The sequence below is a fragment of the Capra hircus genome, chromosome 20 (assembly GCF_001704415.2).
Source record: "Capra hircus breed San Clemente chromosome 20, ASM170441v1, whole genome shotgun sequence".
NCBI lineage: Eukaryota > Metazoa > Chordata > Mammalia > Artiodactyla > Bovidae > Capra > Capra hircus.
The window spans coordinates 71,403,256-71,430,322 of record NC_030827.1 but is presented as its reverse complement, the minus strand read 5'-3'; the positions used below and the strand labels follow the sequence as shown (position 1 = coordinate 71,430,322).

General features: G+C 54.4%; 1 protein-coding gene across 6 annotated transcripts in view; it reads left to right on the top strand.

Annotated features, from left to right (window-relative positions):
• CEP72 (centrosomal protein 72) overlaps positions 1 to 25,103 on the top strand; it is a 39,977-nt gene extending 14,874 nt beyond the window's left edge. For 2 of the 6 annotated variants that reach the window (XM_018065733.1, XM_018065727.1), the window contains 8 exons: positions 4,896 to 5,074; positions 6,390 to 6,554; positions 12,168 to 12,508; positions 14,287 to 14,425; positions 14,885 to 15,081; positions 21,871 to 21,997; positions 22,660 to 22,771; positions 23,836 to 25,103. In XM_018065733.1, coding sequence (XP_017921222.1) covers positions 4,896 to 5,074; positions 6,390 to 6,554; positions 12,168 to 12,508; positions 14,287 to 14,425; positions 14,885 to 15,081; positions 21,871 to 21,997; positions 22,660 to 22,771; positions 23,836 to 24,049 — 1,474 coding nt within the window. In that variant the 3' untranslated portion in view covers positions 24,050 to 25,103. Of the gene's footprint in view, positions 1 to 4,895; positions 5,075 to 6,389; positions 6,555 to 12,167; positions 12,509 to 14,286; positions 14,426 to 14,884; positions 15,082 to 21,870; positions 21,998 to 22,576; positions 22,772 to 23,835 lie in introns of those variants that run through there. The other 4 variants (XM_018065728.1, XM_018065730.1, XM_018065729.1 and 1 more) reach the window with 4 other exon arrangements.

Sequence of the window (27,067 nt, the reverse complement as noted above, 5' to 3'; positions counted from 1 at the left end):
GTGTTTTGTGGCCCAGGACGTATCTGTGCTGGGGAGTGTTCCCTGTGACTGTGGGATGAGCATCCTGCTGTCTGGACAAGGTGGACGCCGGCTCCTCCAGGTGGTGGTGTTGAGCCCAGCTGTGTCCTTGGTGACTGCCTGCCTGCGGGATCTGCCCCTTTCCGACGCGGGGGATGTGGATCCGCCCTCCTGAGCTCCTCAGCGTCTGTGCTGGGTGACCTGATGCTGTCTTATTGGCGCGCGCCCGTCCAGTGCTGCTGCTGCTTCCTGCAGAGCTGCCCTGAGTCCTCACCCCTCTTTATCCCAGGTTGCTCCCACTGCCCAAAGTCAGCTCTGTCTGAAAGTGATATAGCTACTTCCACTTTGTTCTGTCTGGTGTTAGCATAGTCTGTTTTCCTTTCTCTGTCCATTTACTTTTAAACCCGTGCATCCTTATATTTGAAGGGGGTTTCTATAGGTAACATGTAGTCCGCCTTGTGTTTTGATCCGCGCTGACCGTCTCTGCCCCCCACGTGGTGTGTTTAGACCCTGCTGTCTGAAGTGATTCTTGATGCAGCTGGGTTGGCAGCTGCTGTGTTCGCTGTTTCTGTCTGATGCCCTTGTTCTTGCTTTGTCTTCTGACCTTCCCTTCCTTTCGTGGTTTTACATGATCACCCAGTGATCCCGTTCTCCCCCTCAGCACATCAGTCGTGGGCAGCTTTTCGCTTCGGTGGCCGCCCTGAGCACGCAGGCGGGCAGACCTCGCTCTCCGCGCTTTGCTTCCCTGCGCTTTGCAGGGCCTGTGTCCTCACAGGGTGGAGGTTCGTCAGCCTCGAGTCGGGCAAGTCTGCCGTGCCGCTTTCCCAGTGACGTCTGTTCTCCGTTCACTTCACGTCTCTGTGTCACGTTTTGGTGATTCTTGCAGTATTTCAGACTCTTTCAGCTTTTTACATTATGGTGATCTGTGATCCCATTGCTGCCAGGCCTTGCAAAAGCCTCAGATGATGGTTAGCACTTTTTAGCACACTTGGCACTTTTCACTCTTGCCTGGAAACTCCCATGAACAGAGGAGCCTGGTGGGCTGCAGTCCGTGGGGCCGCTAAGAGTCGGACACGACTGAGCGACGTCACTTTCACTTTTCACTTTCATGCACTGGAGAAGGAAATGGCACCCCACGCCAGTGTTCTTGCCTGGAGAATCCCAGGGACGGGGGAGCCTGGTGGGCTGCCGTCTATGGGGTCGCACAGAGTCGGACACGACTGAAGCGACTTAGCAGCAGCAGCAGCACATTTTAAAATTACAGTGTATACATTGTTCTTTTAACATAATATTGTTGCTCACTCAATAGACTAAGTGCAGTGTAAACAGTCAGGAAGCTAAGGTCATGGCATCTGGTCCTGTCACTTCATGGCAGATGGAAGGGGGAAAAGCGGGAGCAGCGACAGATTGTTCTTGCCTCGGACTCCACGGAATTAAAGGACGCTCGCTCCTTGGAAGAAAAGCGATGACGAGACACCACTTTGCTGACAGAGGTCCACATAATCAGAGCTGTGGTTTTTCCAGGAGTCACGTATGGATGTGAGAGTTGGACCATAAAGAAGGCTGAGTGCCGAAGAACTGATGCTGTTGAATTGCGGTGCAGGAGAAGACTCTTGTGAATCCCCTGGACTGCAGGGAAATCAAATCAGTCCATCCTAAAGGAAATCAATCCTGAATATTGATTGGAAGGACTGATGCTGAAGCTGAAGCTCCAATAAATACTTTGGCCACCTGATGTGAAGAGCCTACTCATTGGAAAAGATCCTGATGCTGGGAAAGATTGAAGGCAGGAGGAGAAGGGGGCGGCAGAGGATGAGATGGTTGGATGGCATCATGGACTCAATGAAGGTGATTTTGAGCAAACACCAAGAGATGATGAAGGACAGAGGAGCCTGGCATGCTGAGGTCCATGGGGTCACAAAGAGCCAGACGCAGCTTAGCAGCTGAACAACAATAATGTACATGAAGAGTTTCTCCTTCTGACTTGTTTCGAAATTTTCTTCTTTGTCTTAGCTCTTCACCAGTTGGGCATGTTCCTTGCTTTAACTTTTCCCAGCATTTATTCTGCCACTGTTCTCAGAGCTTCCTGTCTCTGTGATTTGGTGTCTGACATTCACTTGAGGATTCTTGGTCATCTTCAAATACATCTTCAGTCCCCCTCTCTCCTGCCAGTAGCCTCCTGTGTGAATGTAATGCCTTTTGGTGTTGGCCCACGATTCCAGGTATTCTGTTCTGGTTTTTCTCTTTTTTCCAGTCTTTTTTAAGCTTCGCTTTTCAGTTTTAGAGTTTCTATTGCTCTGTTATCAAGTCCAGAGATTCTTTCCTCAGCCACATCCAGTTTACTGTTGAGCTCATTAGAGGCACTTTTCATCTGCTGCAGTGTCTCCAACTAGCGTCTCTGTTAGGGTCTTCCTTGGAATTTCCCCGTCTCTGCTTGCATTTCCCATCCATTCTTGCATGTTGTCTCTTTTTTCCATTAGATCCTATAGCATTATTACTCACAGTTGTCTAAAATCAGAGCCTGATTTCATCCAGCGTTTCTGAACCTGGTTCTAGTGCTTGCTTTTCTCAATGTTATTATGGCCATTTGGAGCTCCATGGGATTCCAGAGGCATTTTAGGGTGGTTTTTCTATTTCTGGGGAAAATATCACTGGGATTTTGATAGGATTGCACTGATTCTGTAGATTTCTTTGGGCAATGAATGTTCTCACAGTGTTGAGTCCTCCAGCCCATGCGCATGTGGTGTGTTTCCACTTACTGTGGAAAATTCTGAGAGAGATGGGAATACCAGACCACCTGACCTGCCTCTTGAGAAATCTGTATGCAGGCCAGGAAGCAACAGTTAGAACTGGGCATGGAACAACTGACTGGTTCCAAATAGGAAAAGGTGTACGTCAAGGCTGTATATTGTCACCCTCCTTATTTAACTTCTATGCAGAGTACATCATGAGAAACGCTGGGCTGGAAGAAGCACAAGCTGGAATCAAGATTGCCGGGAGAAATATCAATCACCTCAGATATGCAGATGACACCACCCTTATGGCAGAAAGTGAAGAGGAACTAAAAAGCCTCTTGATGAAAGTGAAAGAGGAGAGTGAAAAAGTTGGCTTAAAGCTCAACATTCAGAAAACAAAGATCATGGCATCCGGTCCCATCATTCCATGGGAAATAGATGGGGAAACAGTAAAAACAGTGTCAGACTTTATTTTTGGGGGCTCCAAAATCACTGCAGATGGTGACTACAGCCATGAAATTAAAAGATGCTTACTCCTTGGAAGAAAAGTTATGAGCAACCTAGATAGTATATTCAAAAGCAGAGACATTACTTTGCCGACTAAGGTCCGTCTAGTCAAGGCTATGGTTTTTCCTGTGGTCATGTATGGATGTGAGAGTTGGACTGTGAAGAAGGCTGAGTGCCGAAGAACTGATGCTTTTGAACTGTGGTGTTGGAGAAGACTCCTGAGAGTCCCTTGGACTGCAAGGAGATCCAACCAGTCCATTCTGAAGGAGATCAACCCTGGGATTTCTTTGGAGGGAATGATGCTGAAGCTGAAACTCCAGTACTTTGGCCACCTCATGCAAAGAGCTGACTCATTGGAAAAGACTCTGATGCTGGGAGGGATTGGGGGCAGGAGGAGAAGGGGACGACCGAGGATGAGATGGCTGGATGGCATCACTGACTCGATGGACATAAGTCTGAGTGAACTCCAGGAGATGGTGATGGACAGGGAGGCCTGGCGTGCTGTGGTTCATGGGGTCGCAAAGAGTCGGACATGACTGAGCGACTGGACTGAGCTGATGTTGTCTTTACTCTGTTTCAGCAACGTTCCACAGTCTGTGTGTGCACTCAGTCATGTCCAACACTTTGCGACCCCATGGACTGTAGCCCACCAGGCCCCTCTGTCGACAGGATTCTCCAGGCAAGAATCCTGGGGTGGGTTGCCATTTCCTACCCCAGGGGATCTTTCCAGCCCAGGCATCAAACCCTTGTCTTCTGCATCAGCAAATGGATTCTTTACCACTGAGCCACCGGGGGAGCGTGTTTTTAGTTGGCCAGCCTTGGTTATCTCGAGACTAAGTTCTCGCAGAGTTTAGATGATCTGACGCAGTGGCCTTCTCATCCAGATGTGACGGTAGAGACCCGAACAGGCTGCATGCGCCCACCATCAGGCGTCTGTGGCAGACCTTGAAGGAGAACCCAGTCCCCTTCTTTCTGCAGGGGCCTGGAAGACTCTCAGCTCCAGAAAATAGAGTGTCATTTACTTCTCTAGGTGTGATCAGGGACATAAAGCCAGTATTCATAGTGTGTGACTGAGTTCTGTTTTGAAGAGTGATTCTTAAACTGCCTTTGTTAGAAATTAGGTCCCTGTGAATGTTCGCCTTTGTGTGGAGGGACCTCCTATTCTACAGCTTCACATTTCATTTGCTAGAGAGAGACAGATATTCACTTAATGTGAGAGTCGACATTGGAACACTGTGTTCTTGAACTCTCTTGTTGTTTTGCTGTTTGGTTGGTCCATATGGATCTTAGCTTCTCTGACCAGGGATAGAATTCGTGCCCCCTGAATTGGAAGCATGGGGTCTTAACCACTGGACTGCCAGGCAAGTCCCTCCTTGAATTTTGCTGGTCACGTATACCACAGTGCTAGGAGACCCTCGCACGGGGGGCTTCCTGGAACTGCCACCCTTTTATGAAGCCAGGTGTGGTGACCAGTCATCCTGGCCGAGTTCACTCCGCTTTCCCTGTGGCAGAAGGCCCCGCTGCTCCTCCTCAGAGACCTCGAGACAGGGTCGGCGGTGCGGCGGCTATGTCCCGGGGTCTGCACGTGCCGGGTGCGAGTGGGGGCACCAGAGCCAGGTTTGCTTGTCTTTGTAGACCTCATCACCCCAGAGTCAAGGGCACCGACCCCTCCGCCAAGAAGTGCTTGGTCATGGACGCGGATGACGAGGCGGTCCTGAGCCTCATTGCCGAGTGCGAGTGGGACCTGAGCAACCCTCCTGGGGGCGTGAGTTCCAGCCAGAAGGAGTCAGAGGCCAGCCTCCACAGCTCCCAAGGTAGGCTGCTCCTCGCCGAAAGGACGGGCGCACAGCCCGGCTGGGAGGCTGACGTCTGCTGCCTCAGGATTCACGCTGCCTTTTTAAGAGAACTTGCCGTTAAATGTAGACTCTTCAGGAAGTCCTGTGCCTGTAATATCCGTAATTTGATCGTGGCGTTCCAGGAGGAGTCAGTATATTTAGGTGGAGGTAGTCACACTGCAAGTCTCTAACCTCAGGTCCCTCTCAGGTCAGCTGCAGGGGTAGCGAAGACGTGAGGCGTCCTGTGCTGGAGGGGCTGAGTCCCCGCCGCCGGCCAGAGGGGGCTCCCCACTGGCTCCGGCTGCATGTGAGTGAGGGGGTGACACCTGATGAGCGCGGGCATGTGAGCTCCTTCACGCCCATGCTGGCTTTTCCGCCAGGACGCGTGTGTGAGCTTCAGCTGCTTTGCTGCGGCTTCTCTCGTGGGTCCCAGGAGCTTTTCGTGAAGTCACAGCATCTGGGTCTTCAGCTGCAGCAGCGCCCTGCCTCCGCCTCCCCGCCACCTCCTGAGCCCGTCGGGCCCTCCAGGGTGGCGCCCGTCCTGAGCGTGTGGCGGTGTCTACCGAGGGCTTTGGTTCGCGTTTCCTGGAGACGAGTCCCAGCAGCCCGCTCATGCGCTCATGTCATCTTCTGAGCCATTTCTGCTCCCGCTGCCCCCCCCCCATTCCTTTCTTGGTGTTGACGCCCCGGACTCCATTATGCTGGTGGAACACAGCCTGTCTCTGATTTCTGCCCTCCCTGTGGCTTGCCTTTCATTTTCTCAGCAGCGCTTCCAGGAGCGGTTCTGTCTGGGTGAGGCCGCTCCTCCCTGTGCCCCTTCCTGGTTGCGCTTGGCAGTGTGCTGGCCGCGCTTGCGGGCGCTCCTCCCATGGACCTGTCCACCTCCTGGGGACCTGCACTTGGGTCTGAGAGCTGCTCTCTCGAGTGAATTTCTGGCTGTGGCGTGAGGTGGTGGCTCAGGTTGTCCGTCTGTCCCAACGTGTATCCAGCTGTACCAGTGCCATTTATTGCAAAGACAACCTTGCAAGGTTGTCCATTCAGTGGCTGGAGTCTCTGGATCCGCTGACCGTTGTGTCTGTCCCGACTCATTGGCTGGCTCTGGGGTGGGGTCCCCTCACCTGGGCTGCTGTGGGCAGTGGCGCCCGCATGTTCCTTACAGGGTGGCCAGTACTGTGTTTCCAGCTTTTTTTCCTGTTTACCCCACATAGGAGTGTGCTTGACAGGTATGCTACACTGTCAGAAACCGGAAGTGTAAGTTTTAGTGGAATAAACTTTTAAAATGTTTTTAACACAGCAGAGTCGCGGCACCGACTGAGCTCTCAGGCAGCCCAGCACCAGTGCGGAGACTCGCTGTGGAAGGGCCCTGAGCGGCGCAGGAGCAGCTCCAGGGCGGGCTGCATGGAGCCGAGGCTGCAGGACCAGCGCTGCGGCGAGCTCCCCCCGCAGCTCTTCACCCCAGGTGACCCCCGGTGTGCTGTGCTCGTCTTCTCCCGACTGTGTGTGTGTGTGTGTGACTCTGAGGTGTGTTCAGGGAAGACGCTCCTTTACAAAGCGAAGCTGACAAAAAGACATGACCCCAGAAGGTGAGCCCTGCAGGTTGAAAGGTGTCCAGTATGCTACGAGGAAGGGCGGGGGGCAGTTCCTAGAAGCCACACAAAGAATGAAGCAGCCGGGCAAACTGGGGAGCAGCACTCAGGTGCGGATGTGGCTGGTCGTGAAAGTAAAGTCCGATGCTGTAAAGAAGAGTATTGCACTGCAACCTTGAATGTTAGGTCCATGAATCAAGGTAAATTGGCTGTGGTCAGCAGGAAATGGCAAGATTGAACGTTAACACCTTAGGAATCAGTGAGCTAAAGTGGATGGGAATGGGAAATTTTGATTCAGATGGCGTCTTATCTATTACTGCGGGCAAGAACCCCTTAGAAGAGATGGAGGCGCCCTCATAGTCAACAGAAGAATTAAAGATGCAGCACTTAGGTGTGGCCTCAAAAACGGCGGGATGGTCTCTGCTCATTTCCAAAGCCAACCATTCAGTATCACAGTAATCCAAGTCTATGCCCCAACCACTAATGTCAAAGAAGCTGCAGTTGAAAGGTTCTGTGGTGACCTACAAGACCTTCTAGGACTAACACTGAAAAAAGACATCCTTTTCCTCACAAGGGATTGGAATGCAAAGTAGGAAGTCAAGAGATACCTGGAGTAACAAGCAAGTTTGGCCTTGGAGTACAAAATGAAGCAGGGGAAGGGCTAACAGTTCTGTCAAGAGAACATGCTGGTCATAGTGAACACCCTTTTCCAGTAATCCAGGAGGTTAGCTCTGCCCAAAGGAGAAGCCCCAGCAAGGTGGTAGAAGGGATGAAGTCACGTTTAGAATCAAACCCCATCCCCGGCAGGGACGCTCGGAGGGCTCACACCTTGTGCACGCCAGGACCCAGAGCCCCCCACAGAGGCTGAGACAGAGCTGTGTCTGAGTGTCTCCTGAGGAGGCGCGGGTCAGCAGTGGGCTGCTGCAGGGCCAGGGTCTGGGTGCAGCAGGCCTGGGTGTGGCACAAGCCCTCTTGGAGGAGGTCACCATGAACCCCACCACAGAGCTGCCAGAACTTGCACAGGACGGGGAAACAGTCTTGGAGGGCACAAACAGAACCTTGTGCACCAGGACCCAGGAGAAAGGAGCAGCGACCACACAGGAGACTGACCAAAACTTGCCCGTGAGTGTCCGGGAGTCTCCAGCAGAGGCGTGGGTTGGCAATGGCCTGCTGCAGGGTTGGAGGCACTGAGTGTGGCAGTGTGTGCATGGCAGGAGATTGCCATTATCTCCACTACTGCCGCTGTAGGTTCAGCTCGGTGCAGGCACTCAGTCGTGTCCGACTCTGCGACCCCATGAGTCGCAGCACGCCAGGCCTCCCTGTCCATCACCAACTCCCGGAGTTCACCCAAACTCAGGTCCATCGAGTCGGTGATGCCATCCAGCCATCTCATCCTCGGTCGTCCCCTTCTCCTCCTGCCCCCAATCCCTCCCAGCATCAGGGTCTTTTCCAATGAGCCAACTCTTCGCATGAGGTGGCCAAAGGACTGGAATTTCAGCTTTAGCATCATTCCTTCCAAAGAAATCCCAGGGTTGATCTTCAGAATGGACTGGCTGGATCTCCTTGCAGTCCAAGGGACTCGCAAGAGTCTTCTCCAACACCACAGTTCAAAAGCACCAATTCTTCAGCACTCAGCTTTCTTCACAGTCCAACTCTCACATCCATGCATGACCACAGGAAAAACAATAGCCTTGACTAGACGGACCTTTGTTGGCAAAGTAATGTCTCTGCTTTTGAATATACTATCTAGGTTGGTCATAACTTTCCTCCCAAGGAGTAAGTGTCTTTTAATTTCATGGCTGCAGTCACCCTCTGCAGTGATTATGGAGCCCAAAAAAATAAAGTCTGACACTGTTTCCACTGTTTCCCCATCTGTTTCCCATGAAGTGATGGGACCAGATACCATGATCTTAGGTTTCTGAATGTTGAGCTTTAAGCCAACTTTTTCACTCTCCTCTTTCACTTTCATCAAGAGGCTTTTTAGTTCCTCTTCACTTTCTGCCATAAGGGTGGTGTCATCTGCTTATCTGAGGTTATTGATATTTCTCCTGGCAATCTTGATTCCAGCTTGTGCTTCTTCCAGCCCAGCGTTTCTCATGATGTACCCTGCATATAAGTTAAATAAACAGGGTGACAATATACAGCCTTGACGCACTCCTTTTCCTGTTTAGAACCAGTCTGTTGTTCCATGTCCAGTTCTAACTGTTGCTTCCTGACCTGCATGTAGATTTCTCAAGAGGCAGGTCAGGTGGTCTGGTATTCCCATCTCTTTCAGAATTTTCTACAGTTTATTGTGATCCACACAGTCAAAGGTTTTGGCATAGTCAGTGAAGCAGAAATGATGATTTTCTGGAATTCTCTTGCTTTTTCCAAGATCCAGCAGATGTTGGCAACTTGATCTCTGGTTCCTCTGCCTTTTCTAAAACCAGCTTAACATCTGGAAGTTCACACACGGTTCACGTATTGCTGAAGTCTGGCTTGGAGAATTTTGAGCATTACTTTACTAGCGTGTGAGATGAGTGCAATTGTGTGGTAGTTTGAGCATTCTTTGGCATTGCCTTTCTTTGGGATTGGAATAAAAACTGACCTTTTCCAGTCCTGTGGCCACTGCTGAGTTTTCCAAATTTGCTGGCATATTGAGTGCAGCACTTTCACAGCATCATCTTTCAGGATTTGAAATAGCTCCACTGGAATTCCATCACCTCCACTAGCTTTGTTCATAGTGATGCTTTCTAAGGCCCACTTGACTTCACATTCCAGGATGTCTGGTTCTAGGTGAGTGATCACACCATCGTGATTATCTGGGTCGTGAAGACCTTTTTTGTACAGTTCTTCTGTGTATTCTCAGTTCTTAGTTTGGCCCCAGGTAAATAACAGGGAGGGAACACAACTCCACCCATCAACAGGAAAATGGATTAAAGATTTAACTTTGGCCATGCTTATCAGAACAAGACCCAATTTCCCTCTCAGTCAGTCTCTCCCATCAGGAAGCTTCCATACGCCTCTTACCCTTTTCTGTCAGAGGGCAGACAGACTGAAAACCACAGTCACAGAAAACTAGTCAATCTGATCACATGGACCACAGCCTGGTCTAACTCAATGAGACTGTGAGCTATGCTGTGTAGGGCCACCCAAGACAGACGGGTCATGGTGGAGAGTTCTGACAAAACGTGGTCCACTGGAGAAGGGAATGGCAAGCCACTTAAGTGTTCTTGCCTTGAGAACCCCATGAACAGTATGAAAAGGCAAAAAGATAGGTCAACTCCCCAGGTTGGTAGGTGCCCAATATGCTACTGGAAATCAGTGGAGAAATAACTCCAGAAAGAAGGGGAAGGGATGGAGCCAAAGCAACACCACCACCCAGCTGTGGGTGTGACTGGTGATAGAAGCAAGGTCCGATGCTGTGAAGAGCAATACTGCACAGGAACCTGGAATGTCAGGTCCATGAATCAAGGCAAATCGGAAGTGGTCAAACAGGAGAGTGAACGTCGACATTCTAGGAATCAGGGAACTAAGATGGACGGGAACGGGTGAATTTAACTCAGATGACCGTTATATCTACTACTGCGGGCAGGAATCCCTCAGAAGAAATGGAGTAGCCATCATGGTCAACAAGAGAGTCCGAAATGCAGTACTTGGATGCAATCTCAAAAACGACAGAATGATCTCTGTTTGTCTCCAAGGCAAACCATTCAATATCCCGGTAATCCAAGTCTATGCCCTGACCAGTAACACTGAAGAAGCTGAAGTTGAACAGTTCTATAAAGACCTACAAGACCTCCTAGAACTAACACCCCAAAAGATGTGCAATCTGTAACCCCTTTTTGTTATAGGGGACTGAAATGCAAAAGTAGGAAGTCAAGAAATATCTGGAGTAACAGGTAAATTTGGCCTTGGAATGCGGAATGAAGCAGGGCAAAGGCTAATAGAGTTTTGCCAAGAGAACACGTAGCAGACACCCTTTTCCAACAACAGAAGAGAAGTCTCTACACATGGACATCACCAGATGGTCAACACCGAAATCAGATTGCAGCCAAAGATGGAGAAGTTGTATAGTCAGCAAAAACAAGACTGGGAGCTGACTGTGGCTCAGATCATGAACTCCTTTTTGCCAAAATCAGACTTAAATTGAATAAAGTAGGGAAAACCACTAGACCATTCAGGTATGACCCATAAAGAAGGCTGAGTGCCAAAGAATTGATGCCTTTGAATGATGTTGCTGGAGAAGACCCTGGAGAGTCCCTTGGACTGCATGGAGATCAAACCAGTCCGTCCTAAAGGAAATCAACCCTAAATATTAATTGGAAGAACTGATGCTGAAGCTGAAGCTCCAATACTTTGGCCACATGATGATGTGAAGAACTGACTCATTGGAGATGACCCTGATACTGGGAATATTGAAGACACAAGGAGAAGAGGGCAGCAGAGGATGAGATAGTTAGATAGCCTCACTGACTCAGTGGACATGAATTTGAGCAACGTCTGGGAGATTGCTCTGGAGGACAGAAGAACCTGGCATGCTGCGATCCTTTGGGTCACAAAGAGTCAGACACAACTTTGCAACTGAACAACACAAAGACGAGGGAAACTAAACAAGTTAATTGAGAGTGTTGTTTGCATGAACGTGGAAAAGGCATCAGAAACCTCCCGAGTGAGAGCAAACCTGGTCCCTTCCTGAGTTTCATCCAGTTGAGCTTGTGGGGACCTTGGAGGCAGCGCGGGTCGTGGCGGTGTCTGCCTAGCGCCCGTGGCCCGCAGTCAAGGCCTCTCGCTTCATGTGCTTTGTGTTGTGAGATGTCACGTGTGTCCCTTCACACGGATTCACGTGGGGGTGCATGTGTGCGTGTTCTGGTCCAGGTCCATCCAGCGCACGTGGAGTATCTTAATGTCACATCTCAGATGCTTGTGAGCAGGAACACGTTCTCAGTTTCCATAGTCTGTCCTGGAGCTTTGAAGTGTTCAGACTGTACTTCTGTGGGGTCACCCTCAGTCCCAGGCGGCTTGCTCTGCTGGCTCCTGGTGGCCAGACACGCTGGGGTGTAGTGGGGCGTAGTGGGGCGTATTGGGGCATAGTGGGGCGCGGTGGGGCGTAGTGGGGTATGGGCTCGTGCAGAAGCCCCAGGCTGCTGCAGGTCAGGGGGAAGTGGGGCCGTGTCACAAATAGTGGGCCTAGCAGCATGGAGAGTGACTGGTGTGCCTTTGGGTTGTGGAAGGCGGGGGCTGGGTCCCTCTGAGTGTGAGTCAGACCAGTCCCGGCAAGGGGGTGGTGGTGGCCCGCTGACACTGGTCAGGTGGACTTGGTGACGGACGTGGAGCCGGGGGGCCTTGATGTCCAGGGGGTCTCTGACCCAGGCGGCCAGAGAGCAGCGGCCCATCCGCTCACAGCGCCAGTTGGCCCAGTCTGTTACACGGGGCTTTGGCAGGAAGACACAGTGACTGGCCAGTTGCCACTTGCCAGTTAGTTTCCCGTGTTTGTGCGCACACAGCTGCAGCACTGGCCCCTGAGCCCCGGGAGCCCGATGGTGAGGGCTCTGCCCGCTTCCCTGTTACAGACTCCACGGAGACCGAGGACTCCGGCGCTTCTTCTCAGAAGTCCAGTGTGTCGACACAAAAGATGTTAAACCCCTTACCTGCTCCTGAGAAGCACAGGAAGCGGAGGATGCCTGGCGGGAGGTTCCAGGCACCTGCGGACGAGGCCTGTCTCAGCTCTCTGGAGGGGAGCCTGAGTGTGAGCCGGAGGAGCGGTTCGGAGGGCTGGGGCCAGGCCGCCTCTTCCCTCTCGGCCACCCCAGGGCCCGAGCAGCCAAGACCACCCAGCGCCAGCGAGGTGAGCAGGGGTGAGGGTGCTCGCCGAGCCCCCAGGGTGGATGCGGCCCTCACGTGCACGTCTCCGTAGTGCGGTCACCGCTGCCGTTAGAAAATGCCCTTCTGGGCTGCCTTCTGGGGCGGGGTGCCTTGAGGTGTCGTCTCGGGCCTGCTGCCCACACGGCCTCTGGCCCGCGGTTGGTGCTCCCCCGGGGCTGTCGTGAACGCAGTCCCAGCTGTGTGTGCTGTGCCTCCCCTGGTTCAGGAGAGGAGGTTCTCCCCAGATTGTCCCACAGTGGTCGTAGACTGTGCCTCGCTGCCATTGTTATGGCCGAGTTGGAGACTGAGACGTTCTCAAAGGTTTGGGGCTCGAGTGAAGACCAGCGTGCAGACGTAGGGCAGCGGGCAGCCCTGCCGCAGCGCCCCACGTGGGCAGAGGAGGGGAGAGCACCCCAGCTGAGAGGGCCTGGGGGGGCGCTGAGCCCCTGTGGTTGGTCCTGAATGGAGACCAGCAGAACCAGGGACGCTGCGCTCGTAGGTGCTGGGTGGTTCGTGGCTGCCGCAGGCCACGGGCCGGGGTCTGCTCCCACGGCTGCTCTGGCTGCATCTTCCGTCTCTCACTGGGCTGAGGGAAGGAGTGAAAATGGAGATTCGCTTGAGTCAGGACTGTGCTGGGGCTTTCCTGTCCCCTAATGGAGCTGCCCCGATGGACCTCACTCACTGTGGGGTTGGGACTTTGCACGAGGGGGTGCTGCCTGCAGCTCCCCTCCTTCCAGCACTGTGGCCCCAGGTGGTTGTCTTGACCCCGGTTCCTCAAGTGGCAGGCAGAAGCCTGACCCCACTGGGCTCTGTTCCTGCGCCTGAGGCTGCGTTGGTGCAGCTTCTGATGGAAGTGTTGGTGCGGTGCTCCTGGATGCTCTCACCCTCTGCTGCTTGTGGCCAGCTGTCGGCCTCAGTGTCCGCACATCAACCAGCCCCAGGGGACGGCTGCCCCTGCCCGATGACCCCTCGTGGGCCTGTGCGTTCCCGAGCCCTGGGCTCCCGTGGGTGGGGAGTGGCGGGAGTGAGGGGCCCAGTGGCTCCTGCACCCCCTTCTGGGTCTGGCTGGCTGTCCCAAGATGCTCTTTGGGACGAAACTTTTGCTTTGTCTTTAACAGTGAGGGCACCGGGCCTCATCCCAGCTCTGGCCCTGCTGGTATTGACTCGCTAAATCCCTGCTTCTCAGGAAATGTTCCCTGGACACTCAGAAAGTGAGCCGGAGGGTAGGAGCCAGCTCCCTTTCTGCAGTAATCCCTTAAAACTGATGAAATGATTTCTAAAGGGAAGAAAAGTGAGCTCTGATGGAAATGCCCGTGGCTGTGGGCCCAGCGTGGCTGGACCCGGGGGCCGCGAGGCTCTGCCCGGCAGCCTGTTGCTGCACCAGCCCAGCCAGCCCTCCCTCTGGTCCTGTGTGCACTGGTCTACTTCGGGCCACCGGGCTCCAGGGAGCGTTCGGGCCGAGACTGTCTCCTCCCCACCCCACAAGAGTGGCGGGGGCTGGTCAGGAGGGCCCAGCCTGACCAGCCCCTGACTGACACAGGCCACAACTCAGCCGTTCTTCCCGCTGAGGGATGGTTTCCCCGCCCCCCAGACATGGACAGGCATGCGGGGGCAGGGAGGCGAGTCCCACGCACCATGCCTGCAGGTATGTGCAGCGTGACCCTCCTCCATGGCGTAGGCAGCGGACGAGGCGGCAGTCTGACACTGCATCGCACCCGCTGGGTTGGGCACGGGAGCCAAGGGGGGTTTGTCTCTGGGCAGGCGTGTCCCAAATTGCACTCCGCCGTGCTGCCCGGGAAGAAGGCCACCCTGGAGGCGCTGGTTCTGGAAGCGCTCCTCGACCTGGTGGATAGGCACTGGAGTGGCCGCAGGTCCTTGCACAGCAGCGAAGCCTTCCTCGGTAAGTTGGCCCAGCGTGCCTCATGCCGGCGCCTGTGCCCACTGCTGGGCCCTGGTCCCCTGGCCTCGCTGGACCTGTCCCCGGCCTCACTGCCCTTTGGGCTGCGGGGGCATCCCGAGGGCCCTGCTCACGGTGTCTGGGTGCTCAGGAGGAGCAGACGAGGAGGCGCCAGTGGCCGGTGGCTGCTGCTGCCCGCCTGCTGGTGCCCAGCCCCCTGGAAGGCCCAGGCAGCCAGCAATGCTGGCTCCTTCCTCTAGGTCCCTAGAGCTGTTGCTGTCTGCAGGTCGTCCCCATCCACACCTGGGGGTAAACAGGCCTGACAAGGTCATTTCAGTGGCATACATATCCATTTTCTAGTCTTCGTACCTGTCAGTGCTTTTGAGGTGTGCAGCCTGTATTTTTCAAAATGCATTGAACATGTTTTGTCTACACTTATTCTCTCAACATTCTCTCTTCTAGCTCAGGCGAGACACATTTTGTCATCTGTTCAAGAGTTTACAACCACTCAGGACACTTCGACAACTCTGAATGAAGAAATTAGCTCCCTGACTCTGGAAAATAAGTCTTTGCACAGTCGCCTTGCTGAGCTGCAGCAACAGTACGGCATGCAGATGACTGAGGTGGTGCTGGAACTCAGCGACACTCGGAAGGAGATGGTTTGTTCCATTTATTCTCAGTAGGGGCAAGAACAGTCTTGACATCACAGAATGAGCGTAGCTTCTCAACTCTGCTTCCCCTGACAGCTGTCAGGCACAGCCCTGGGGCCCGTCCTGCCTTTGCAGAGCATGAGCCCCCCTTCCACCAGGCTTCCCCGTCCAGGACGCCAGCTGCCCTGGAGGAGAGCGGCCTGGCGCTCGCTCCAGGACCCTCATGACAGTGGCTGCAGATGTCTGCGTTGCTGCCGGCCCAGCTCTGCCGGCCCCAGCAGCCTTGTTCTGCTCTGAGAGAGGCGGGAGGTGAGGCTGGGCTTGGGGGGCCTCTGCTCTCGGTGTCCTCTGGCCCAGGCTCCGAGACCACTGGGGAGGAGGTTCCAGGGACCTGGGTGACCCGGGTCCCTGCTGCTGTCCTGCCTACCCCAGCCAGCGTGGCACCGGGGGGTCCTGTGGGACCTGCGACAGCTCCACCACCAGGTGGCACCATTGGGCAGCCAGAGCCAGCGTGGTACGGACCTGGCAGTGGAGCTCAGCTCCGGCCGGACAGGCCCCCCTCGTCCCCTGTGACTTCACCATGAGACCATCATTCGTGAATGCCTGCGCTGAAGAGGAGAAAAGGTCTCAAAATAGCAAATAAACAACCTAACTTCACAACTCGAGGAGCTAGAGGAAGCTAAACCCAAAGGAAATGGAAGGAAACAATAAAGATCAGAGTATAAATAAGGAGAGAGTAGAAAACAACAGGGAAAATTAGCAGAGCTGAGTTGGATTTTGAAAAGACACAAAAAACTCTTAGGTAGACTAAGACAGAAGACTCAAAATCAGAATTGAAAGTGGATACATTACAATGAATGCCTCAGAAATGAGGTCAAGGAATGATTATTTACAAGCATTTTGGAGAACCTAGAAGAAATGGATAAATTCCATGAAACATACAACCTACTAAGGCTGTGTCAAGAAGAAGTAAAGCATAATAGGTCAATGACAGATAAGATGGAACAGTAACCAACTTCTTAAGAAGGACCAAATGGCTTCATGGCTGAATTCTACCAGATACTCAAAGAAAAATGAATACTTATCCTTCTCAAACTTTTCCAGAAAATAGAAGCAGGGAGCCTCCTTTCACACTGTTTCATGAAGCCAGCATTACCTGGACACGAAAGCAAAGACTCCACAAGAAGAGAAAGCACAGACTACTATCCGAGACTCAGCAGAAGGCTGGCACCCCGGGCTGCACCCAACACTGTCCACAGCCTGCGGGGTTGCCCCCGGGGGAGCACGGCTGGCTCACCATACACAGACACACCGTGTTAATGGATCCGAGACTCAGCAGAAGGCTGGCATCCCCAGTGCGGCAGCACAGCGAGAAGGCTGTGCACACCCTGAGGGGGCTGTGCACACACAGACGTCAGCACATGGGGAGAGAGAGATACTGTCAGCCCAGTTCACGCAGGGGCAGCATCTGACCAAGGTCCACATCCATTCGTGATTTTAAAAAAAAGCTCAACAAAACAGGTGTAAAAGAAAATGCCTCAGCATGATAAAGGCTGTTTATGAGAAGCCCTTAGCCAGCCGCATGATCAGTGGAGAAAACTGAAAGTTTTTCCGCTAAGATCCAGTGTGAGACAAGGATGTCCACTCATACCGTCTCTTCTACTGGAAGGACAGTTGGCACTTGAGCGATGTGGGTTAGAACTACATGGGTTCATTTATATGCACATTTGTTATTAGTAGATAGTGTATGTGCTGTGCTCAGTCACTCGGCTGTGTCCCGACTCTTTGTGACCCCAGGGACTGTAGCCTGCCAGGCTGCCCTGTCCAGGCAGGGATACTGGAGAGGGTGGCCACTTCCTCCGGGGCCTTCCCGGCCCAGGGGTAGTACTTGTGCCTCCTGCCTCGGCAGGCAGACTCTTCACCACCGCACTGCCTGCAAAGCCCGGTAGATGCAGTAATGCTGTGCAGTTGGAAGTTGGTTGCATCTTTGGATACAGACCTGCAGATTTGGGAAGTTGACTATAAATTGACTATAAATTATTTGTGGATCTTCAGCCGCAAGGAGAGTTGGCACCCCTACCCTCTCCACCCGCCGTGTTCAGGGGTCAGGTATACTAGCAAGAGCAAGTGGACAAGAAAAGGAAATATAAGGCATCCAGACTGGAAAGGAAGAAGTAAAGTCACCTCTGCTTGTAAATGATGAAAACATTAAAGACACCACGAGAGAAAATTAGAATAAATTCAGTGGAGTTGCAGAGTACAGAGCATAACAGAGATCATTCTTGTTTCTTGACACCAGTGACCACTCCAAAGCAATCCCATTCATAGTGTCAGAAAGAATGAAGCAGTTATGGGCAAGCTTAACCAGGAAGGCCAAAGACCTTAAGCAAAAGACTGTCACAGGTGCAGTGCAATCCCTGTAAAAATTCCATGGCTTTTTCCACAGAAGCAGGGCAGACAGTTCTAAAGTCTGTGTGTTTCTTATCACTTGTGTTCTTCCTTTTCTAGTTCTACAAAGACCCCAAATCACCAAAGCAAGCTTGAGAAAGATCACTTTTCAGGCATCACACTTGCTAGTTTGAAATTATGTTACAAAGCTGTGGTAGTCACATAGCATGGTGCTGGCATGAAAGCAGGGACAGATTGCTGGAACAGAATTGAGGGCGAAGGAAACCCTCACGTAGATGCCACTGGTCTTCGGCAGAACCACCAGGGACACGCCGTGGTGAAAGAGTGATCTCTGCGGTAAATGGTGTTGGGAAAACTTGGTGTCCACATGCAGGAGGTGAACCTGCACCCTTGTCTTAGCAGCACACACAAAATCCAACCCAGAACGGACTAAAGAGTTAAGTATAAGACTTGAAACTATGAAACTCCTGGAAGGGAGCTCCCTGGCAGTCCAGCGGCTAGGACTGCTTCCGCTGAGGGGTGTGGGTTCAGTCCCCAGCCGGGAACTACAATCCCACAAGCCACATGGTGTGGCCAAACAGACATGTGGAAAGGATGCTCAGCATCACTAATCGCCAGGGAAGTGCAAGTCAGAACCAGAGCGAGACACTACCGCACACCTGCAGAACGGCTTTCACCAGAAGAGACAGCACGTGGAGGGTGTGGAGACGGAAGAGCCCTTGTGCTCCGTGGGTGGGAATGTAACTCGGTGCAGACACCGGAAAACGGTACAGGGATTCCTCAGAAAGTCAGCCCTGGAGCTGTGATGCTGTTCAGGCGCTCAGTCGTGCCCTGCGCTGCGACCCCATGGACCGCAGCACGCCAGGCTCCTGTCACTCACCGTCTCCCGGAGCTTGCTCAAACTCCGGTCCATCGAGTAGGTGATGCCATCCAGCCATCTCAGGCTCTGTCCCCTTCTCCTCCTGCCCCCAATCCTTCCCAGCATCAGGGTCTTTTCCAGTGAGTCAGCTCTTTGCAGCAGGTGGCCAAAGGATTGGAGTTTCAGCTTCAGCATCAGTCCTTCAGTGAATATTCAGGATTCAACTACCATATGCTCTATCAATCCCGCTCCTGTGTGTTTATCCAAAGGAGGTGAAATCAGGATCTTACGCAGCATATTCCGGAGAAGGCAATGGCACCCCACTCCAGTGCTCTTGCCTGGAGAATCCCAGGGATGGGGGAACCTGGTGGGGCCGTCTGTGGGGTCACTGAGGTCATGAGACACGGCTGAGCCACTTCACTTTCACTTTTCACTTCCATGCATTGGAGAAGCAATGGCACCCCACTCCAGTGCTCTTGCCTGGAGAAACCCAGGGATGGGGGAACCTGGTGGGGCCATCTGTGGGGTCACACAGAGTCGGACACGACTGAAGTGGCTTAGCAGCAGCAGCAGCAGCATACTCACAGTGGCCTAGATTTGAGAGCCTGAGGCCTGTGATGGATACGTAGATCAAGGTGATGAGCGTATACAGTGGGGCGCTACTCAGCTTTGTCCCGTGCGCATGCTCAGTCATGTCTGACTCTCTGCAACCCCGTGGATGGTAATGTGCCCGGCTCCTCTGTCCTCGGAATTTTCCAGCTGAGAATACCAGAGGGTTGCCATTTGCTACTCCAGTTATTCAGCTTTTGCTGTTCAGCCACTCAGTCGTGTCTGACTCTTCGCAACCCCATGGGCTGCAGCACACCAGGCTTCCCTGTCCTTCCCCATCTCCTGGAGCTTGCTCAAACTTGTGTCCGTTGAGTTGGTCATGTTGGATGGACCTTGAGGGCATTGTCCAAGTAAAGTTAGTCAGACGTGGAAAGAAAAACCCCCATGATCTCATACCTGGGATCTGAGAGTTGAGTTTACAGAAGCAGAGGGTAGGCCGACGGTCACCCTCAGCGGGAGATGGGGGAGCTGTGGGCCCAGGCAGAGTGGCGGTTCTGTTGCGGTCAGTCCAGGGCTCTGAGCATGGCTGGCAGTCCTGTTAGTCAGACCACGCTGACCCTGGAGCTGTCATCACTGAAACACGCTCCCTCTGTGCGGAGACGTGTGCGCTGGCTTGACGGTGGTCATGGCGTCACTGTGCACGTGCAGGTCACGTGGCGTCATTGGGGGCCTCGCCCGCCTGCCGTAGGAAGGGAGACCGACGTGCGTTCAGTGCGAGCAGCTTTCGCCTCCGATGATCACGGTTCAGTGTAATGGTACGGGGACTGTTCAGAGTGTTCTGTCATTTCAGTTTTATTTATAGTTTATAACAGGGAAGCAGATTCGATTCGCATACTATAATTGCTGCTGCGGTCAGGCTCGGGTGTCGTCAGGGTGAGTGTGTGGGCGCTGGAGCTAGGCTGCCTGGCGGTGTGAGTCTGGTCACCCTGCGCCGTGTGGCCGGGCCTGCGGCTGTGCCCGTGTGTGTGGGCGAGCTGCCATGGGGACCCGTGTGTCCGGCAGCGAGAGTCCTCTGGGTGCTGCCGTCCCGTGTGCGCCCTCCAGGCCCCTCTCTGCCTCTCCCCCCGTGCGGCGCTGTCGCCTGACTCCCACTGCCGTGTCACTCCCGTCCGGGCCCTGGTGTGCCGCTCTTCCCCTCCCGCTTTCCCCTTGGTGCCCGCTCGTGCTTGCTGTCTCACTCCGCTTTGTCTGATGTCCGCGTAGCCTAACGTTAGTGTTGTCTCAGTGCTTATACTTAAGGTGGGTTCCTTCTAGGCAGCATACACTTGGGTCTTTTGTTTTTATTTAATTAACAACCTCTGCCTTTTCTTTGCAGTAGCATTTTTTAAAAATTCAGTTGATTTAAACTAGAAAACCAGAACAGTTGACCCATTTCTCCCACCCTGCCCTCTGTCTCTGGCAGTTACCAAGCTCTCTGCATCCGTGAGCTTCACTTCTTTTGTTTGTCCTTGTAGATTTCATAGATGAGTGAGGTCATGTGGTGTCTGCTTTCTTCATTGTGTTCATATACCACGTCTTTATCTAGTCATCTGTTAAAGGACACTTAGGTTGTTCCCTATCTTGGGAATTGTGAGTAATGCTTCTGTGAAGATGGAGGTGTGCATATATTTTCAAATTAGTGTTTTTGTTCTCTTCAGATGAATACCCAGAAGTGAAATTGCTTTATCTGGTAGCCCTGTTTTTAACTTTTTGAGGAATTTCCATACGATTTTACTTAGTGGCTGTACCAGCTTACATCCCCCCAGCAGCAGAGGAGGGCTCCCCTCCCCCGCACCCTCAGCAGCACTTGATGTACTCGTCTTTCTGATGACGGTCGTCCTGACAAGGGTAGGGATACCTCACTGTGGCTTTGAGCTGCGTCTCCCTGGTGATCAGTGATGCTGAGCATCTTTTCATGTTCCTGTTGGCCACCTCTATGCTTTGGAGAGATGTCTGTTCAGATCCTCTGCCCATTTTTAAATCATGGTTTTTCACTGTTGAGTTGTGTGAGTTCTTTATGTATCTTTTATGTTAACCTCTTATTAGATAAATGGTTTGCAGATATTTTTCTTCCAGTTCATCAGCTGGCTTTGCGTTTTGTTGCTGGTTTCCTTGGCCATGCAGAGGCGTTTGGTTTCTGCCCATGGTTGAGAGCGCGGACTAGGGGGTGGCAGCGGGTGCCGAGCCTCTGTGTCAGCTTGTCTGTTGCAGCCCAGGAAGCTACCAGCTGGCCACGCCTCAGACAACACATGCTTCCCCACGTGGCCTCCAGTCAGGGCCCAATGCGGCTGACTCGGGGTCTCTTGAAGTTGCCATCAGGCCGTAACTTGGGGCTGTGGTCACCTCCAAGGCTCAAGGGAGTGTGGGCCCTCCATTGAGGTCATGGGGGTGGATCCTCTGTGTGGGTCCTCCGCACTTACTCCAGGCAGGCCCAGGAGCCACCCCGCAACAGCTGCCGACAAGGGTGCCCAGGCGGAAGGCCGCCCTGAGGGTGCACGTTGTGGCTTCGATGTGTCGTGTGTGCGGTGGGCTGGCCCGCTTAAAGGGGGTGCCTTCCAGGGCGAGAGCACCCTCTGCTCCGTCCCCTCGTTTGTAGAACAGGAGGGACAGCAGCCATGAGGTTGCTGGAGACAAGTGTCGGAAACGTCTGGTGCTCACTGTTTTATCAAGACAGAGAGGCCACACAGAGCCTTGCTTTAGAGGCTGCGTGAAGGCAGTGACATAGCACCGGCAGCCGCTGGGCATCTGTACCAGCGGCTCCCGTGGCGTCTCTCTGGGCAGAGCGGCCTGGAAGCAGGACCACGGGTCTGGAGGCTTGGACGGATGAGCAGGTGGCACCCCTTCCCCTTACCCTGTGCATCCAGGCAAACGGACCTGGGTGCCGGCTTTGTACCAGTGCAGTGGGCAGAGTTTGACCTGTTTGCGTGCGTTGTTCTGTCCAGGATTACCTGAGGCAGCATCTGGACAGATCTCTGGAGGAGAGCAGTAGCTTGAAGTCGCTTTTGTTCAGCATGAAGAAAGATGTGAAGACCGCTGACGCTCCGTCTGCGCTGAACCTGCAGATCTCCGGTGAGCTTGCGGCTCTCGCCGTGTGTGCGTCCCCGTGTCACTGGGCCCAGGCTGGTGGGAGCTGTGAGTGTGTCTGGGTAGGCATGCGCAGGGCCTGCCCGCTGACCCCAGGAGGCTGCAGAACCCTCCCCGGGGCCCCTCGCTCATGGCCTCGTCCGCACCCAGGTCGATGCTGTTTTCCTCTCTCCCCTCTCTTGGGTTCTGTTTTGCCAGTTTTACAGGCATGCCCTTGGGACTTGGGAGTTGGGGTGCGGCCTACCCTGGGGTTGGTGAGGCATCGCAGGGTCCCCTGGGGGCTTCAGCCGGAGCACCTGCTCCGTTCTGGCCTCCCAGAGGCCCGCCGGGCAAATGCATCCCAGGTATGAGCACGACCCCCCGCCCAACCTTCACCCCAACTATGTTGGCTCCGGGCTCTCCCTGAAGGCTAGCCCGTCCAGCAGATCCAGCCCTCTCTGCCCTCCTCTGCTCCTGGCACACGCACCCCTTAGGGGCGTCGTCCCCAGCAGGGCTGGCCCTGGGCCTGGGTGGGACGAGGGGGCTGCGCTGTCCACCCCAATGACCTCGCCCCACGTTCCCCAGGCTCACTGACACCCTAGAATCATCTAGTCTCCCAGCACAGGAGTGAGTAATTTCCCTGAGCACGGCCACCCTTGTCCCGTCAGGACTCCAGGCGAGCGTGAAGCGGCTCTCGGGCGAGCTCGTGGAGCTCAAGCAGCACCTGGAGCATTACGACAAGATCCAGGAGCTCACGCAGATGCTGCAGGAGAGCCACAGGTGCCGCGGCCCCGCCCCCGAGCAGCGAGGGCCCGCCCCCGAGCAGCGAGGGCCCGCCCCCGAGCAGCGAGGGCCCGCCCCCGAGCAGCGAGGGCCCGCCCCCGAGCAGCGAGGGCCCGCCCCCGAGCAGCGAGGGCCCGCCCCCGAGCAGCGAGGGCCCGCCCCCGAGCAGCGAGGCCCCGGCTGCTGCAGCCTCCAGGGCGGGGGGTGGTGCCTGGTGGCCTGCACGCGGCCCCTGGCGTGATTCTCGACTGTTCTCCGGGAAAGTGGAGATCCCACCTCACTCCCTGGCCCAGGTTTTGTGAAGTGACCTGTGGGGAGATTGGGTGGGGTCTGTCTGCAGAGGGGATGCTGGCCGGGGGGCGGCCAGCGGGCGGCGCTCTCCCCCATCCTCTGCTCCCCTGCCCCTGCCCACTGTCTGGTCGAGGTCTCCGCAGCTCCCCTGCGGCCAGTGGAGTCAGGCCATGACCCTGTGGGGGTGGAGGGCCACGGTCTCGGGCCCACCCAGCCCCTGACCCAGGGGGGAGGGCCAGGCAGGTCCCGACCACAGGGCGCCACGGCCCGGAGTGGACAGGCGGGGCTGCAGTGCCTCCGGGAGCCGCGGGCAGCACTGGGCATCCACCTGGCCCTCTGCTGCCCTGGCAGACAGGGTTTGTCCCTGGGGGCAGCTCTGTGGAGAACACAGCCCTGTGCCATTGGTTCCTCGTGGTGCCACGAAGGCCCTCAGTCAGCGCCGGGCCGGGGTTGGCAGTGTCCAGCCCCACCCTCCTCCCAAGACCCCTCCAGAGTTAAAGACGGCCCCAGTGACCCAGAATCGGGACGTCCAGTTTACTGTGTCCACATCAGAATCGTGTTTGAGCAGGAATTAGAAGTGTCTCCGTCTTTGAGCCTATTTTAGAAATGGAGCAGAGCTGTCAGTGCTAAGGGCCCTCCCTGCCCCTTGAGCTCACAGGCCAGTGGGGCACCCACCAGCCCCGGGCCAAGGAGACCCGCCGGAGGGGCGGGGGCAGCGGCAGGGGAGGTGGGGCCGCAGCTCCGGGCTGAGCGCTGCCCCCGCCCCGCAGCTCTCTGGTCAGCACCAACGAGCGCCTGCTGCAGGAGCTGGGCCAGGCGCGCGCGCAGCACCAGGCCGAGGTGGAGCAGCTGCACTGGAGCTACAAGGAGCTCAAGAAGACCCTGGCGCGGGCCCCCGGCAGCCCCCGGGGTACACGCCCGCCTCCCCGCCGCGCGCCCTGTGAGCCCCTCTCCGCTGTGTCTTCAGAGCCCGAGACGCCCTAGAAAGACAGGTTCATCCTCGCTCTCCGCGTGTCAGTCAGATCTCTACTTTTTCATCAGCTATCTTGAGGTAAAGAAGATGTTGCATTTTCCTGCCTAACGTGCAAGAAAGCAGCTCTTTAGGACGATTGAAGAAAACAATTTACTGTGCACCAGGCAACCTTATTTAATAAACACGTTCTGGAAAGCGGCTCTCATTGTAACTGACCTTCACAAGGAACTCTGTTATGGAATAAGCTGTGCTCCACGGTTGATGAGCAGGAGCTGTCAGGACCGAGACTGTATGCAAGGAGCCCTCAGGGCTGTGAGCCTGTTGTCTGGAGAGCTGGCATCCGCAGGGGAATGCCTGCTCGAGCGCCAGCTCTTGTTCGCAGGCATTTCTGAGAATTACATCCTAACAGAGCACAGAGCTAGATTTTTGAGTTTGGAAACGTATTTCATGGGACTCTTGCTGTCTTTGGTGAAATGACGTGATCTGCTGAAAGGGCCTGTGGTAGATTTTGGGCCAGAGCTGCAAGTGGAGATGGGGGCTGTGTGGGTCCCAGGCGGGGAGTATCGCCCACCTTCAGCTCGTGCTTTGTATTTGTAACTTCGCGGGGAAGTTGGGAGAGGGGGGTCATCATCAGATTTTTTTTAATTTAAAGATTTTTGCATGAGTCCATTTTAAGCCTGTAGGAAATTTTCACCACGCTGTTAGCTTGCTTCTGGTTTGGATTTTGTTGCGCTTCTTGGAAACCTGAGTTTGTATTTCTCATCAAATGTGGGAAAGTTTCAGCCACTGTTTCCTGGCGTTTCTCACCTGGCCCAGCCTCCCGCCTGCCTTCCTGGGACTCCATGCTGCCCCCTCAAACTCCGGGTCCGGCCCCCACTTCCCTGCACTCAGGCCTTCTCCTCCTCCGTTCTCAGCCTCTCCCGTCCCGGCGCAGCTCACTGCCCATTCCGCCACCTGCCTGATGCGCTGTGGGCTTGTAGAGTGAATTTCTAATTTCAGAGATTGTATATTTCTTAGTTCTAAAATTCCATTTGGTCTTCTTTTATAAAGAGGAAAGAAGCCTTTCTTGTAAGGGTTTTATTTCCCATATGTTCACGTTTCATGTGACTCATCAATCGTATACTGAACAGCCTTACCTCAGGTCCCGGGAAACTGCGGTGCTGAGGCAGCTAACACGCCTGCCAGCCGGTCTGGGGGCCCTGCCGGCCCTGCTCCCACTGGCAGCTTCCCTACCTCCCAGAGGCCCGCGCCCCGCCTCGCCCCCGCTCCCAGAGGCCACACCCCTGCGCCCGCCTCCCTCCCAGAGGCCGCACCCCTGCGCCCGCCTCCCTCCCAGAGGCCGCACCCCTGCGCCCGCCTCCCTCCCAGAGGCCCACCCTGCGCCCGCCTCCTTCCCAGAGGCCACACCCCCTGCGCCCGCCTCCCTCCCAGAGGCCACACCCCTGCGCCCGCCTCCCTCCCAGAGGCAATCATGCGCCCCGCCTCCGCCCTGTCCCAGGCGAGCACCTGGGTTTCCAGAGGGCCTCTTCAAGCCTTCTGTTTTCCTACGGGAGGTTCTGTCTCTAACTTATTTGTAGGAGTTATTTATAATTCTGGATACTAGTACTTTATGGAATATGTTTGCAAATAGCTCTTTCTAGTCTTCACATTTTAATGGTGTCTTTTGAGGAAGAGAAAATTGAATAGGAGGCAATTAATCAGTCTTTTCCACGATTTTTGTTTGTGGTTATCACAACACACTGCGTGTGTCTTTTAAAAGCGTGCACAGCTCTGAGTTTTAGACATGCTCCCCGGAGCTGACTGCGTGCACGTGTGCGTGTCGGCCCAGCTCCAGGGTCCCCCCACGTAGGTCCAGTCACCCAGCGTCATCACTCGCACGGCCGCTTGATCAGTGGTTTCTGTGTCTGCTTCCCACGCTATCCCATCCGTCCCGGAGCAGCACCACAGCCGCAGGCCAGGGCCTCCCATCCGCTCTCAGGACGTTTGCGCTGCTTGTGACCCTTTGAATTTCATGAACTGGTGCAGCTGGGGTTCTGTCTGAGACCGCATTGTCACTTGGAAAGAATGGACACAGGTAAGATTGGGTCTTAGAGGCCATGACTCCAGGGTCTGTGTCCGCTGACCAGACCTCCTCTGATTACAGTTCTGTACTTTTCTCCGTGGGGGTCTTCTCTACCTCTTGTTTATTCCCAGGTTTTTCTTATTTTGTGATGCCGTATCTAAAAGATATATTTTAAAAATGTGTTTGTTTCATTATATGGAAATATGATTGACCTTTTGGTTTATTAACTTTATACTCAGCAGTCTTGCTAGACTCTGACCAGTTTTCTGTACGTGTGCTGACCTTCCTAGGACAGGCGTAGCTCCGTGAGAAATGGCTCTTCTCTCTGTTCCACGCCGTCACTCTGGGTATTACGGTATGCGCTCGTTTGGGTTTTGCTCCGAGTTCTGCTTTTCCATGCCGGCAGGCTCATCCGGTGCAGTGTGGATTATGCGTGGCCAGCTGTAGAGGGCGCCTGTCTTGATACAGAATCAAGCGAGGCTTTCACCATTTCTCCGACAAATCTGAAATAGGTTTTTTGGCCTTGCTCCTTCTGTTGTTGGTTTGCTAAGAACTTGCCATTGTGAATGGATGAATTTTATTAATAAGACACTCTTCTCACGCTTCAGGACGACCATACGACTTTTCTCCCTTGCTCTATAACCTGTCCTTACACGCATGCTGCTGCCTGTGCCCCAGCAGGGCCGGGGGCTCCTCTGGCCCCTGACCCAGACCCTGGCGAGCCTGGCTGTGGGCAGAGGCCCCACTCCCTCCTGCGCCCTCGCGAGCCGGGCGGTGCTGCAGCCCGCTCTGGTGTGTTTCTGTAACCAGCTGATGTGACCGACAGGCTTTGGTTTGGGTCGGCCATCTCGCCCTGCGCTGCTTGTTCTCGTGATTTTTCTTCTCTGGTGTTGCTGTGTTTGGTTTTCTATCGCTCACATCTTCGCCTCTGCAAGTGTGGACGCTGTGTGCCCTGTTCCAGTATGGG